At 42.7% G+C, this 14617-nt stretch overlaps 1 protein-coding gene across 1 annotated transcript; it reads left to right on the top strand.

The window, feature by feature from the left end:
* The first annotated feature begins 2287 nt into the window (after positions 1–2287).
* Positions 2288–5305, top strand: Il17a (interleukin 17A). Its single transcript, XM_038341198.1, has 3 exons — positions 2288–2314; positions 3577–3788; positions 5068–5305. The coding sequence occupies exons 1-3, from the start codon at positions 2288–2290 to the stop codon at positions 5303–5305; spliced, it is 477 nt and encodes a 158-aa protein (XP_038197126.1).
* The last annotated feature ends 9312 nt before the right edge of the window (positions 5306–14617 follow it).

Below are 14617 nucleotides of genomic sequence, written 5' to 3' on the forward strand. Positions count from 1 at the left end.
GGAAACTTGTCTTGATTCTCCACCTTCCCTTTATTTTAAGACGAGGATTGTCATTGTGGCCAGGCTGAATTTTGCTAATACAGGACAGTGCACTGGGAGTCCAGTTAGAGCTTCCTCTTCACCATCATTTAATGGTATTGGCAGCAAGCAGATTCTCCACCAGCTCATCATTGCCCCATAGCAGCAAGGACGCCACTCTATAGAGTCCAGCATAGGCTATAACACTGTCACACTCTTTTTCAAGGGGATCAGGCTATGGAGCCAAAGGATGAGACAATTCAGTAGTGTCTTAGAATGCAGCCAAGCTCTAAAAAGCAAAAAGTTTCTAAAATGTTTGACATAATGTTTCATAATGTCAGTCAATAAAAACTATCACTTACTGTTTACTAAATCCTCTGCAAATGCAAAGATCAACAAAATAGCTACCAGTGTTCAGGTAGCTGGCAATCTAGCAAGGAAGTCAGGAAGCAAACAATACACAGTTCAAGGGAAGCAGACAGCCACTTTCCAAAAAGAGACACTGAAAAGATGTCCCGCGTTACGTAAACCGTTATAGTAGACATAATGAAACATGTATACATCAATAACATATTAGCCTTCAAGTCTTACAGTACAATCCAAAACCAGAAATACATATGTCTAAAGCAAACTTTTCAAAGATGAATTTAGTGCAGTACCCAATGAAACCAAAGGCAAGAGATGAGAATGCAAAGAAGCCAATGCAGTAGGATACTCATTCCAGTGATGCTATTCCCAGTTAGAAGAACCATGTGAACAGGATCCTACAAGGCCAGCAACATACTGATAAACAGGGTGGAGAGGACATGGGCAAGGCTGTATGTACTTTAACAAAAGGTATCCAAGTTGTAGAAGTAGGACAGATAGAAAACCAGGACCCCATGAACTCTAACACGCTGCGTTGTAAGAGTGTTCAAACTGCAATACTAACTCAAGTGCTAAGGAATTCATATTTAGCATCCAGGAGGTGAAAGAAGGAGAGAAGATGTGCTTTGAGAATCATTTCAGGGGCAGTAGAAGTGTCCAAACAGCAAACTTGGTCCAGACGGGAAAGTCTGAGTTGAAGGCCCAGAGAGAGGAGACAGATGTGAGAGCTGCTGCCAACTTCCGAGATGAATGCCATTGCAAAGGGAATTCAGCGATCCTACCAGACACTGCTTCCCGAACAGGAGCTACTGTTGTGCCTCATGTTTGTGTTGAATGTGAGACAGAAGCCAAAGAGCTGAGAAGCCAGGGGACGTGGCTCATTCCATTACAGGTAGAGGCAGAGAAAATGACATATTGATGGCACCTATGTGTAATGATGTAATGATCCCCATCTTGTCCTGAAGAGAAGAAACTCTTCTCAAGGACTTGAAGGCAAAGGTCATCTCATTGAGAGGAGAGAGGGGGAGAGCTGTTTCCTTTCCTTCTTGTCTCTGTCACTAGTCTCTACTCCCCAGGACTTCAATTTCCCCATTGTCTTCCTTCAGTCTCCATCTCTATTTTGGATACCTTCTTCATCTCGTCTAGTCAACCTCTGTGTTCTTCTATTTCCATTCCTTCCCCTCCTCCTAAAAGAAAGGCATGCGACTGAACCTCAAAGCAGCAAATGTTAACAAGTTTCTTGATAACATACGGCAGCCGTGTCTTCGCTGGTAAATCTCATGTTTCTAGTTACTCCCTAATAAGTAACTGGACTTTGTGATTGTTCCCTGCCCAGGGGAGACATTCAAGAAAATCACTTGTTATACTCGGTTAAATAAAACGCATTCCATCATTGTGAAATTATTTATTGGGTTTGTCTATTTATATGGCAAGACCTTCAATGTTCGGTGGAATGGTCTCTGGTCAGGGAATCTGGTAGGAAAAAAAAGGAGAAAGATCAAGTCAAAAATCAAAGCACGTGGTACTCGTCAACTGTCAGGCTTCTATTTTCCCACAAGCCATTAAGATGGAGCACATGTCTGCAGCAGCTTCAGATAATGTCCATAAACACATCAGGCTGAACCATAGCAAAGCACCTCTGCTCAGCTCCCTGTAAGTAGTGCTCCTTTGCAGACTGAACTTCTGCCCTTGAGAAGACACATCATGAGACGGTGGTTCCGCCTGACCTCATTTCAAAAATGGAACTTTACTCCAGTGGTGGGACCCCCCCCCAAACCACTCTCAACGTAAGTGACCGCAGAAGGTGTAAAACCCTATAAAAAGAGAGAAGGGAGCACCCCACTTCATCCACCTCACCCCAGGCACAAGCTCATCCAGGGCCAGCTGATCGGAAGCAGCAACCATGAATCCCGGGAGATCTTCGTCTCTGGTGAGTCCTGCACTAATCTTCAAGGCTCTTGTTGATTGAAACCAGGTCATGTTGTTGCATGGGGTATGAAATGGAAATGCTGGACTCTAACTGTGGAGACCCATGAATCTGTGTACGCAGAACTAGAAATGAAACCTCTGGTGGGTGCCTAAATCATTGTTCAGCCTTTTGAAGAACTGATCAGTATCAGTCAGAAAGACGAGGTTAAACCTGAAAGATACTTCTGATGGCACTAGCCCACATCAGAAATGTCACGTGGTGAGACGCGATGAGCAAGAGTGTCTGTCAAAAGCCTGTTTTCCTGAGTGCAAAGGATTTGACGTTCTCTCTTGTCAGTTTTTGCTCTTTAATCCAGACTAAAGTGGGTTACTAATTCTTGCAGATTTGAAAGCTTTAGAAGCAACGTCTGTTACCATTGTTTTATACCAAAGACTTAGTGCATTCAAACCACTTGATTCTAATTAGATACTTCTATAGCTGTTTCAGAATAAAGCTTTACATTTTCAAATACTTAACTTAAAAAGTATGTTCTGAAATCTGATTCTCCTTATACAATCAATACATGCTATGTGTAGAACAACCAGAAAATATACCTAAGGAAACGTAAGGGGGGGGGGGGATCCAGTTTTTATCTGGAGGGCAACACTGTTTCTAGTTTTTATCCGGTGTGGAAACACTGTTTCTAGTTCTAACATGAATGCAGACATCACTAGGACTTCTGCAGCTTGATTGTGCAGACACTGGTGCAGAAGGACATTTTCTCCTAGAAATCAAGGTCATTTATTGGCCTATTGACTCCTAAGGCAGCAGCCTGATGGGATGACATGACTTGACACTTTTTCTAAAACCACCGCCATCTAAAGTACTGCCTTCCTATCCTCAGTCACAAGAAGTCAATGAGAAACTGATTAAGAATAAAATAAATTCTACATTTTTAGTGTTATTTTGGTCATCTGAAGAATTTTTTTTTGGTTTTTTTTTCGAGACAGGGTTTCTCTGTGGCTTTGGAGCCTGTCCTGGAACTAGCTCTTGTAGAGCAGGCTGGTCTCGAATTCACAGAGATCCGCCTGCCTCTGCCTCCCGAGTGCTGGGATTAAAGGGCGTGCGCCAACACCACCCAGCTGAAGAATTTTTTTTTAATTTAAACTGTTTTACATTGTTGCCTAGATCTTTCCAGAATGTAGCATGTTTCCTATAGTAATGAATTCACCAGCAACGCCCATCTACTAATCCAGTCCCCATCACTCTGGTTTCCCTTTCAGTCTCTGCTGCTGTTGCTGCTGCTGAGCCTGGAGGCTGTGGTGAAGGCAGGGTTACCTATCCCACAAAGTTCAGGATGTCCAAACACTGAGGGCAAGAACTTTCTCCAGAATGTGAAGGTCAACCTGACAGTTCTGAACTCTCTTAGCCCGAAACTGAGTTCCCGAAGGCCGTCAGACTACCTCAACCGATCCACCTCGCCCTGGACTCTCCAGTACGTAAGGACTCCAGGCAAAAATTTGTGTTTTCCGCTTTTTGGTTCATTACACATGCTCTCAGCATGATTTCCTGTTTTCTACCTAATCTCACACTCCACCCTAACCTGTTACAGTTGTCACTAAAGCCAGACATCAACCCAAATTAATGATAACAGTGATTCTAGCACCTGTGAAAGCTAGTCAATTTTTTGACTTTTTGGAAATCTAGACACTTACCACAGAGCATTAATGCCTGTGTTTTCTCTATCATTCCAAATCAATAAGCGCAATTCTAGCATTTATGAGCCATCAAGTTGATTGCTGACTTTTTGAAAATCAGGACATTTATCATAGGGCATTATGTTTCCTCTACCAGACCTTCAACTGAGGAGGCTTGCTGAAAATAAATTAAAATTAATTAGGTATTTCTGAGCCTGTCCTGAAGAAGGCTTGAAAAGTTCAAACATGAAATCTGGTGGAGGAAGTATTGTGTTTGGTATTTCTTCCCCTTTGGACTTGACATATTTTTGTTGTATGTATTTAGACCCCATTGAGGGATCAATACAAAAGTTGTTTGATCATTTGAGTTTATATGAATAAGATTCCAGTGGCAAAGGACCTATTGATTCACCTGTCTATAGGATTTCTTCTTTCCCCTGCTCCCAATACTAAGGATGGTTCAATCAATCAATCAAAAAGTCTAAGTGAACTATTTATTCAGTTTGTATAAGGAGCCTTTTGTCTTTGTTTTCAGCTTTTCATATAACGTTTGGGCTCTATCTCATGAAGTGTTCTCAGATAGAATTCTGACACATTCCCTCTTTCAAAGACCAGCTTCACCAAGTCGGGGAAACAGCTGCCTTAGTCCTTGATGTTTCAACCCTTTGTCTCTTCCCACAAATCAAATGTGCCCTAAAATGTACCTTTTATGTTGCATCAGTCCTCATGGTGGTCCTTAGTGTATTTTGTTTATCGTTCAAGACATTCTTCTAAAACCCTTCATGAACTTGAAAATCCAAGTTTGCGACACTGGGAATGTAGTTGAGTGACAGAATGGGTGTCTGCCTCGTGGGAGACACTGGGTTTGATCCTTATCACTGCAAAAGGGGAGGAGGGAAATGAAGAAGGGGAAGGAAGGGAGAGAACCCAGACTTTCAGACAACCCAAAGTTCTTCAAAACAACGTGTAGCGTTTTGCAGAGCTCCTATTTGTCACACTATGCTCGTCCTCCCTTCCCCTGATCCTGCTTTTCCTTCCACTTAACCAGAACTCACGTTCCTTCTGTCTCCCCTGCAGCCGCAACGAGGACCCTAACCGATATCCTTCTGTCATCTGGGAGGCACAGTGCCGCCATCAGCGCTGTGTCAATGCTCAGGGGAAGTTGGAGCACCACATGAACTCTGTTCTCCTCCAGCAAGAGATCCTGGTCCTGAGGAGGGAGCCTGAGAACTGCCCCTTCTCCTTCCGGGTGGAGAAGATGCTGGTGGGTGTGGGCTGCACCTGTGTGTCCTCCATCGTCCGCCACGTGGCCTAAAGCCTAGACCTGAGACTGACAGCAGTTAGGACAAGCCACAGCCCCTAAGAAACTCCCATGCTTCTCAGCAAACTCATTCGTATTCTGAGAACAGATCGTGCGACTGATGCTCATCAATACTGATTCAGTAACACTGATGCAGAGCTGGAGTCAGAATTGTCCGCCCTCCTCCCTGAGGATGGGGTTTAAAGGGGCACCAGTTTGCTTCTTGTTTGCTTTAAATTGTAGGCTTTGAATTATTTATGTATTTAATATTTCCTGAGGTAACTTTTGGGGGGTCATAAGTTATTTTAATGAATTGTCTACCTTATTACACCTCTCTCTGAAGAAGACAAAATTTAAGGGTCAAAAGTTTTATTATTTAACTTGTAAAACCTATATTTATATGAGTTATTTATAGATCTATTTATTTTTCTTAAGGCTTTAAGGAAAGGATAAAGAGTATGAGTATCAGATCTGCATAGGAAAGTCCTAGACAGGATAAATATTAATTGAAATTTTGTTTTGACTGTTTGTGTACTGAAGATTCCCTGCTATGAATGGAGTGAAAGCTAAAATGAGTTTTGTGTTTATTAGCTTGTTTTCCGATTATTGAAGCTTCAAAAGTATTGGTTAATTTAACACCCAATTCTGTTAAAAACCTTGTAGCAATATAACTGTAAAAAATTTTTTGGAAAAAAGCTTCTTGCTTTATTCTTTCTTATTAAAAGTGTGTGGGTGGGTAGGGGTTGGAGAGGTGGGTCAGTGACTGAAAGAACTTCCGAGCAATCATGAGGACCTGAGTTCAGGTCCCAGAACCCATGTAGCAAACAAGTAATGCCAGATCCATGGAGGATTGAAACAGGAGACTCACTGGCCTTACTGCTTCCAACTGAGAAAACATACATCCCAGGTTTAGGGAGGGACCCTGCCCTGAAAGAATAAGACAGAGAGATATGGAGGGATATCTGTTACCCTCTTCTGGATCCTGCATGCATATACAGACACATGCATGCACACAAGCACACAGCATGCATGCATGCACACACATGCTCACAAATATAAAAAATAAATAAATCTTTCCCCCCCAAAAGTATAATCAGCCCTCATGTGTATAGGCTTCCCCACATCCTTGGATTTAATCAGGTGAGGATCAAGAATGTAGTTAGGATGTGCAAGACAGCTTTCCTGGATAAATGCAGCTACTACCCCTTATCAAAGAGACCTCGCTTTACAGCAAATGAGACTGGAGGAAGCGATCAGCAGATTACAGGAATCCCAGCCCCGTTGAACACATCTGCAGCACAGCTCCTGCATCTATGGTTCTGGGAATATAATGAAAGAGGGGTGGAAAGACTGTCAGAGCCCAGTGTTGGGAAAGACGACTGGAATTGAGGGTACTTGTCTGGGGGAGGGGGGGGGCAATGTGAAAACCTAGTGCAGTGGAAACTCCTTGGAATCCTCAAGGGTGACCCCAGTGAAGACCCCTAGAAACGGAGGATGAAAAGCCTGAACTGGCCATCTTCTGTAACCAGGCAAGGCTCCCAGCAGTGGGGCTGGGACACCAACCCAGCCACAAAACCTTAGATCTGTCTGTCCTGCCTCCAAGATGTGCTGGGGTAATGGCTCAGAAGCTGTAGGAGTGGCCAACCAGTGACTGGTGCAATTGTAGGTCCGTACCACAAGGGGGAGCCCACGCCTAACACTGGCTGGAGGGCCAGGAAACAGCCCAGAGATCCAGTATAGAAGCAAACAAGACTGGGGGGAAAAATTCAATGCTATTTTTGCTGTATTCATAGATCGGGGCCTGCCCAATTGTTATACAACAACTGATAGGAGCAGATGCAGAGACCCACAACCAAACGCTAGGTGGAGTCAAGGGAACCCCACAGAGCAGGCAAAGAGGGATTGCAGGAGCCAGAGGAGTCGAGGACACCAGGAGAACACAGCCCACAGAATCAACAAAGCAGGGCTCATAGGGACTCATAGAAACTGAAGCAACAATCACGGACCCTGTGTGGGTCTGAGCTAGGTCCTCTGCATGTCTTATGGTTGTATAGCTGGGTGCTCTTGCGGGATTCCAAACAGTAGCAGTAGGGAATATCTCTGTCTCTTTGCCTGCCCTTGAAACCCCTTTCCTCCTACTGAGCTGCTTCATCCAGCCTTGATTTGAAGGGCTGTACCTAGCCTTACTGTTATGCCATTTTCGGTTGCTATCCCTGCGAAGCCTGCTTTTTTATTTTTTATTTATTTGAAGGTCTATGGAGAAAGAGTGGGACTGGGAAGAGTGGAGGGAAGGAAAACAGCAGGTGGGACGTGTACTACCTGGTTGCCTGTGTTAACACAAGCTAGAGTCAGCAGAGAGGAAGGAGCCTTAGTGGAGGAAATGTCTCCATGAGATCCAGCTGTAAGACATTTTCTCAACTAGTGATCAATGGGGGATGGCCCAGCCTATTGAGGGTGGATGTCTTGGGTTCTATAAGAAAGCAAGCTGAGCAAGCCAGGGGAAGAAAGTCAATAAACAGCTCCCCTTCATGGCCTCTGCATCAGCTCCTGCCTCCAGGTTCCGGCCCTCTTGACTTCCTGTAGTAACTTCCTCCAATGATGGTCTACGATCTGGAAGTATAAGCCAAATGAACCCTTTCCTCCCCAACTTGTTATTTTGGTCATGGTGTTTTGTTACAACAATAGAAACCCTAACTAAAACAGGGTATAATGTATGAGAGAGGAATTTAAAAAAAAAAAGATTACGAGCCAGAATATCAGAAAGTCTGGTGCGAAAAAATATCTCCTAGAAACAGCTGCATAAACAAGACCAGAGCAATGCCAATATCAATGAACCCCCTAACATGGAGAAGAGAAAATGTCATGGGGTCCCAGCCCTAGGCAAAGAACTATAGGCAACTAGTGACTTCTGGGAAAGGGGAGAATCAGCCTCTCCTGGATATGAGCCCTCATTGGTTGTCTATTGCAGAGTGGTCAGCACCTGAAATCACATGCACACCAACAACAAAACTGGACTCAGCAGGTTGTACCTATATATATTCGTGCATGCACATACATGAATATGCATATATATGCATCTGGCAATAATAAAACAAAGGAGACTATCAACTGGGATGTGTGGAAGAAGTTCAAGGGAGGGTATTTGGGAGGGTCTTGAGTGTGAAAAGGAGGCCCAACCTTTCAAAGGCTTTCCCACCTCAAATCCACCACAAGAGGGAGCAGGTTTCCAGATGTTTGGAGACCTATTAGTCACTTTTCTTGACACTGATAAAACAGCTGACAGAAACACCTAAGAAGAAAAATACTTGCTTTGGTTTACAGGTTCAGTTTTGACCCAGAGCTATGAGGGAGCCATATGGAACTCACGGCCACAGGACGATGAGACTGGCTCCTCACACTTTTACAGACCAGGGATCAGGGAACTTGGGCTGAAGTAGGACTTAGTATAAACCCAAAGCCTACATCCCAGAAACCCACCACCTCCAGTCAGTCTCTGTCTCCTAAGGGCCCCAAACAATGCTATAAGCTAAGGACCAAGTTCTCAGATGATTGAGTCTATGGAGGACATTTCACAGACAAACCATAAAAGAGACAAACTACATTCAGGACTACACAGAGAAACCCTGTCTCAAATAAACAAAAAAAGAAAATGCCTCACAGATATGCCTAAGGCCAATCTGATGGAGGCAATTCCTCAGTTGAGAGTTCTTCTTGTAAGTGTGTCTTCCTTCTGTTACCTCTCTCTCATCCTACCTATGCTACCATTTCTCTGGATGGTCTCAATGTATCTGTCAATGCTACCTACACACAAAGTCAAAGACAACAAAGTGCTCAAGTTGTCTGGTTTATTTCATGCCACTTTATGCCTAGTTATTTGCCGTGCACCGCGCCCCCGTGTCTGCGCTCGGTGTGCTAGAACCCAGTTCGGGAGCTTCAGGCAAGGGGCTGGAGGTTAAAATACACAGACACACACAGACCGAAAGACAGAGACACGGGTCATCCTTGAATTTCCCAAGAATGCCCCCTTTATTGTGTTCAGGGGCAGATTATATAGAGGTAGCCACGCCCCAGCCAAACCCACCAGAAACCACTCTCTTGCCATCAGGAACTACTGAAGGTCTTGTGCTCAGAGCAGCTGTAGGCACTCAGATCAGGGGATTACAAGAAATTCAGGATCTGGGGTCTCACTGCTCCCAACAGTCATTCTAAGTGTAATGAGGTCCCTATGGGACCACTATTCTGTTTTCACTGCTGAGTTCACTGCCTATGCTTTGGGGCCCCTCTGGCTGAATGCCCTAACCACTCTCCCTGTGGTTCCTATCATCCAGAACCCTCCCTCCCCACACTACCTTGTCCCTGTGTTGTAATGAAGGCATGCGGTAGAGAAAACAGAATGAGAACCGAAGAGACTAAGGTCCCAGTTCCTTGGGGACATGCCCAAAAGTCTTACGTCCTTTTGCCAGATCTCATCTCCTAACGGCTCTGTCACCTCCCAATATTACTAAAGGCTTCAAACCAAACCCGTAACATGTGGCCACTCGGGGTACCCTTGCCCAAACAATAGTGCACCTGGTTTTGTTCCTTCTTCCTTACACACTTCATGCTTCGCTCTTTGCGGGCGGCAACAAAACTCTCCCCTCCACAGTCATGAGAACCTCATGGTCTCAGCATCCAGGTTTCATGTCTGTTGCTACCTTGAGCAAGATGCTGTGAGGAGACACGGAGTGACTAGAACATGTGTGGTCCCTGACAACAAAGACGGCTTACTGATGCTCCTGTCTCAGAGTCTCCATGATGGAGGAAGTTCTGATGAGAGGCATCGAAGAGTTGTCTTCACCAGCTTTGTAACGTGGTTGTTCTCCATTGATGCAAACCCAAACGACCAAAATTCAGTTCACGTCCTTCCTCAGAATATGGGTCCAATGTGACAGGGAACAGTCACTGTAATTTTTAAGTGATAGTAGGCACTTACTGGGAAAGAAAAAAAACATAGGTAAATTCAAAGCTGAGTAACGGTGTGCCTATCTTCAGAGAAACTGCATTCTGTGGGCATAAGGGGCAGAAGGACAGGAAATAACTATAAAGGAGGAATGGGGTGTTCTGAAGAGATGGCTCAGTCGTTAAGAGCATTTGTTGCTCTTACAGAGGACCAGAATTATGTTCCCAGCACCCATGTCCAGCAGCTCACCACCACCTGTAACTTCTCTTGAGGATCCAACACCCTCTTCTAGCCTCCAAGAGAGCACAAACCCACACACAGATGCATACATATACTTAAAAGCAAATAGCCATTTTAAAGAAAGAAATAATTGAAAGTCCTACAGAAGCGCACAGGCTAAATGCCTGAAGTGGCTTTGCCCTTGACGATTATAAGTATCAAAGACTTTTAGAACATAATTTTACACATGAAATGAGAAGAGAGAGGGAAAAGAGGGAAAGGAAAGAGACAGAATAGACATGTGTTTTCCTGTTTAATTGCAAAGCCATTTTTTATTAAATTATTTTAACTTTATGTTATGTGCATTGGTGTTTGTGAAGGTGTCAGATCCCCCGGACCTAGAGTTAGAGACAGTTTTTGAGCTGCCGTGTGGGTGCTGGGAATTGAGCAAAGGAACTCTGGAAGAACAGCCAGGGCTCTCAACAGCTGAGCCATCTCTCCAGCCACCCCACCCCACCCGGCAAACCCATCTTTTTAAAAGAGATTCAGATCCACAGGGCCTGTCACAAGAAGAGCAGCTAGGAAGAATAGTGCTCGACGCTGACAGGAGAGACCCAGAGACTTCAAGGGTGGATGTTTAATCCCACGCTACCTCATACACTCGGCATCATTTCTTATCAGATGTCTAATTTAGGGCACAGGTGACATAACTGGTTCTCAAAGCAAAAAAAAAATGTAATTCTTAGTGATGTTGGGGAAGTGGACATGTTCGTGGTTAAATGCAAAGAGGCTTCAAACAGCTCACATCAAAGGTGGCTCATCCCCCACATGCCTCTTCCTCAATTACCACAGGTTACGCTCATAAACTCCTGGAAAGAGGATTATGCACTGTGGTTTGCTTATGCCCATATGTCTGCCGAACAGGAATGGCGATGACAATGATGATGATGATGATGATGATGATGGTGATGATGATGATGATGGTGATGATGGCCAAGAAAATACACTCATAAACTCAAACGTACTAAAGACAAATGTGTCATTGGTCCAATGTTTATTACTGACAAGACAAAGTTGGGAAAGCTGATGCATTCATTCTTCTTTGTTCTTTTCTGGAGAAGTAAGCCCTTAACTCTTACTGATGACCATCAGGAAGGTTATGAAAACATTGTACTGGAAGGGTTTGAATGGTCTTCCGCTCCACTTCTCTGCCAAAAGAGAAAATAACCTGATACTGGTGCCAGCAATATGGCTCACTGAGTGAAACTACCTGCTGCACAAGCTTGGCAACCTAACCTCAATGCCTGAAACCAAGTGAAAGAAAGGAGAGAACCAATTCCACAAAGTTGTCCTCAAAACCCCACATGTCTGTCATAGTATGTATACACACACAGCCATTTTTAAGATAACATGATACCATTCACAAGCCAAACAATAATATGAAGTCTACTTCTAAAGAACTTCAAACATGAAAATCTCACAATCATTGTCCCCCAAAAGCAAGAAATCCTTCTTTGTGTGTGTGTGTGTGTGTGTGTGTGTGTGTGTGACTTACTTTTTTTTAATTTATTTCTTTATTTTTTTTTAAAAAAACTATCTTTTCTTTCTTTACATATCAATCCCAGTTCCCACACCCTCCCCTCTTCCCACTTTCTCCACCTTCCATATCCATTCCCCACACACACCCATCCACTCCTCAGAGAGGGGAAGGCTTCCCATGGGGAGTCAACAAAGTCAAGTACAATGCTTTGAGGCAGGACCAAGGCCCTCCCCCACTATATCTAGGCTGAGCAAGGTATCCTTCCATAGGGAATGGGTTTCAAAAAGCCAGTGCAAGCAGGTGTGGGAAGAAGAAATCCTTCTTAATGTCCAATTGAAATCTTGGATTTTGTCCAATGTATAAAAATTCAAGTGTTATCTTGAGGGAGATGCAATGAGACACCAAAGAAGTCATATACTTTACATTTTAATTTGGAAAAAATACATATATCTGACAACAGACAATAGCAGCATTGGCCATATAGCACATGATAAGGTATGTTATTTTGCTAAATTGTACACTGTAAGGTGGCACCATTATAGGAAAATCTATGGGGATGTGAATTAAGCAAGAACACAACAACACTTTGGTAAGGAAGAATTCCAGAGCTACTAACTTAGAAAAGGGATAGAGGCCAGTGGAGATGGGATGGGAGAGCTGGCTTTATCTAAGGGTGTAATTAGATCATCACAGGAGAGTAATCTGATGCAGGAATTTCAGTAGGGGACAGAGCTTCCAAAAGTTCTGGTTGATTTTATTTTCTGCATAAGAAGTGAAGACCCTACCTAGCCACAAATCCAGCCCTACAAAAAGTACTAGAAGGAAAAACTCTAATCCAAGGATCCCAAGACCAACAAAACCAAAGAAGTGAAACACACATACACAATACCAACAACAACAACAAAAATCAAAAATAACAGAAACTAACATCACTGGTAATTAATATCTCTTAATATCAGTGATATCATTCACCTATAAAAAGACACGGGCTAGCAGACTGGAACAAGAAATATAGCCAGGCAGTGGTGGGCGCACGCCTTTAATCCCAGCACTTGGGAGGCAAAGGCAGGTGAATCCCTGTGAGTTCGGACCAGCCTGGTCTACAAGAGCTAGTTCCAGGACAGCTAGGACTGTTACACGGGAAACCCCTTTGTCTCGGAACAAAGAAAAGAAAGAAGAAAGAAAGAAAGAAGAAGAAAAAAAGAAAGAACAGGAAGAAGAAAAAAAAAAAAAAAACAGAAAGAAAGAAAGAAAGAAAGAATAAAGAAAAGAAAGAAAGAATAGAAAGAAAAGAATAAAAAAGAAGAAAGAAAAGAAAAGAAAGAAAGAAAGAAAGAAAGAAAGAAAGAAAGAAAGAAAGAAAGAAAGAAAGAAAAAGAAAAAAGAAAGAAATATGCCTCAATTTCAAAGGCAGATATTACCTCAGAGTAAAGAATTGAGAAAAGATTTCCCGACCAAATGGACATAAGAAACAAGCTGGTGTAGCTGTCTTAATATCTAGCAAAACAGATTTCAAATTAAAATTAATCAAGAGATGAAGAAGGCCATTTCATATTCGTAAATCAATTCAAAAATCCATCAAAATGAAGTCTCAATCATCAACATCTATGCCCCAAATTTAAGGGCACCCACATTTGTATAATATTACTAAAGCTTAAATCACACATCAAACCCCACACACAAATAGTGGGAGGCTTCAATACCCTACACTCTCCACTGGACAGGCCTGCCAGACAGAAAATTAACAGAGAAATAAAGGAACTAACAGATGTTAAAACTCAAAAGGGTTTAACAGACATCTATAAAACATTCCTCCCAAACACAAAAGAATATACCTTCTCAACACCTCATGGAACCTTCTCTAAAACCAACCACATACTCAGCAACAAAGCAAACCTCAATAGATGCAAAAATTTGGAATAACTCCCTGTATCTTATCAGATCTCCATGGCTTAAAGTTAGAATACAATGACAACATTAATTGGAGAAAGCCTACAAACTCATGGAAATTGAACAATCTCAACTGAATTCCCCTGGGTCAAGGAAGAAGTAAAGAAAGAAAGACTTTCTAGAATTCAATAAACATGAATGCCCAACATATCCAAACTATGGGACACTTTGAAAAAAATGTACCAGGAAACTCTTACAGCTGATAAATGCCTTCAATATTGTGGCAGGATACAACATCAACTCAAAAAAAGATCAGTAGTCCTCCTATATACAAATGATAAATGGGCTGAGAAAGAAATTAAAGAAACATCACCCTTCACAATATATTATGATATATTCACCAACAATATAAAATATCTTGGTGTAACTCTAAACAAGTGAAAGGCCTCTACAACAAAAACTTTAAGTCTTTGAAGAAAAAAGTTGAAGAAGACATCAGAAAATGAAAAGATCTCCCATGCTCTTGGATATGTAGAATCAACATAGTAAAAATGGCAATCATATCAAACACAATCAACAGATTCAATACAATCCCCATCAAAAATCTCAGTGCAATTCTTCACAGACCTTGAAAAAAATACTCAACTTCATATGGAAAAACAAAAAACCCAGGATAGCCAAAAACAATCTTGTACAATAAAGGAACTTCCAGACATTACCGTCTCTGACTTCAAGCTCT

This window comes from Arvicola amphibius, chromosome 9, assembly GCF_903992535.2.
Source record: "Arvicola amphibius chromosome 9, mArvAmp1.2, whole genome shotgun sequence".
NCBI lineage: Eukaryota > Metazoa > Chordata > Mammalia > Rodentia > Cricetidae > Arvicola > Arvicola amphibius.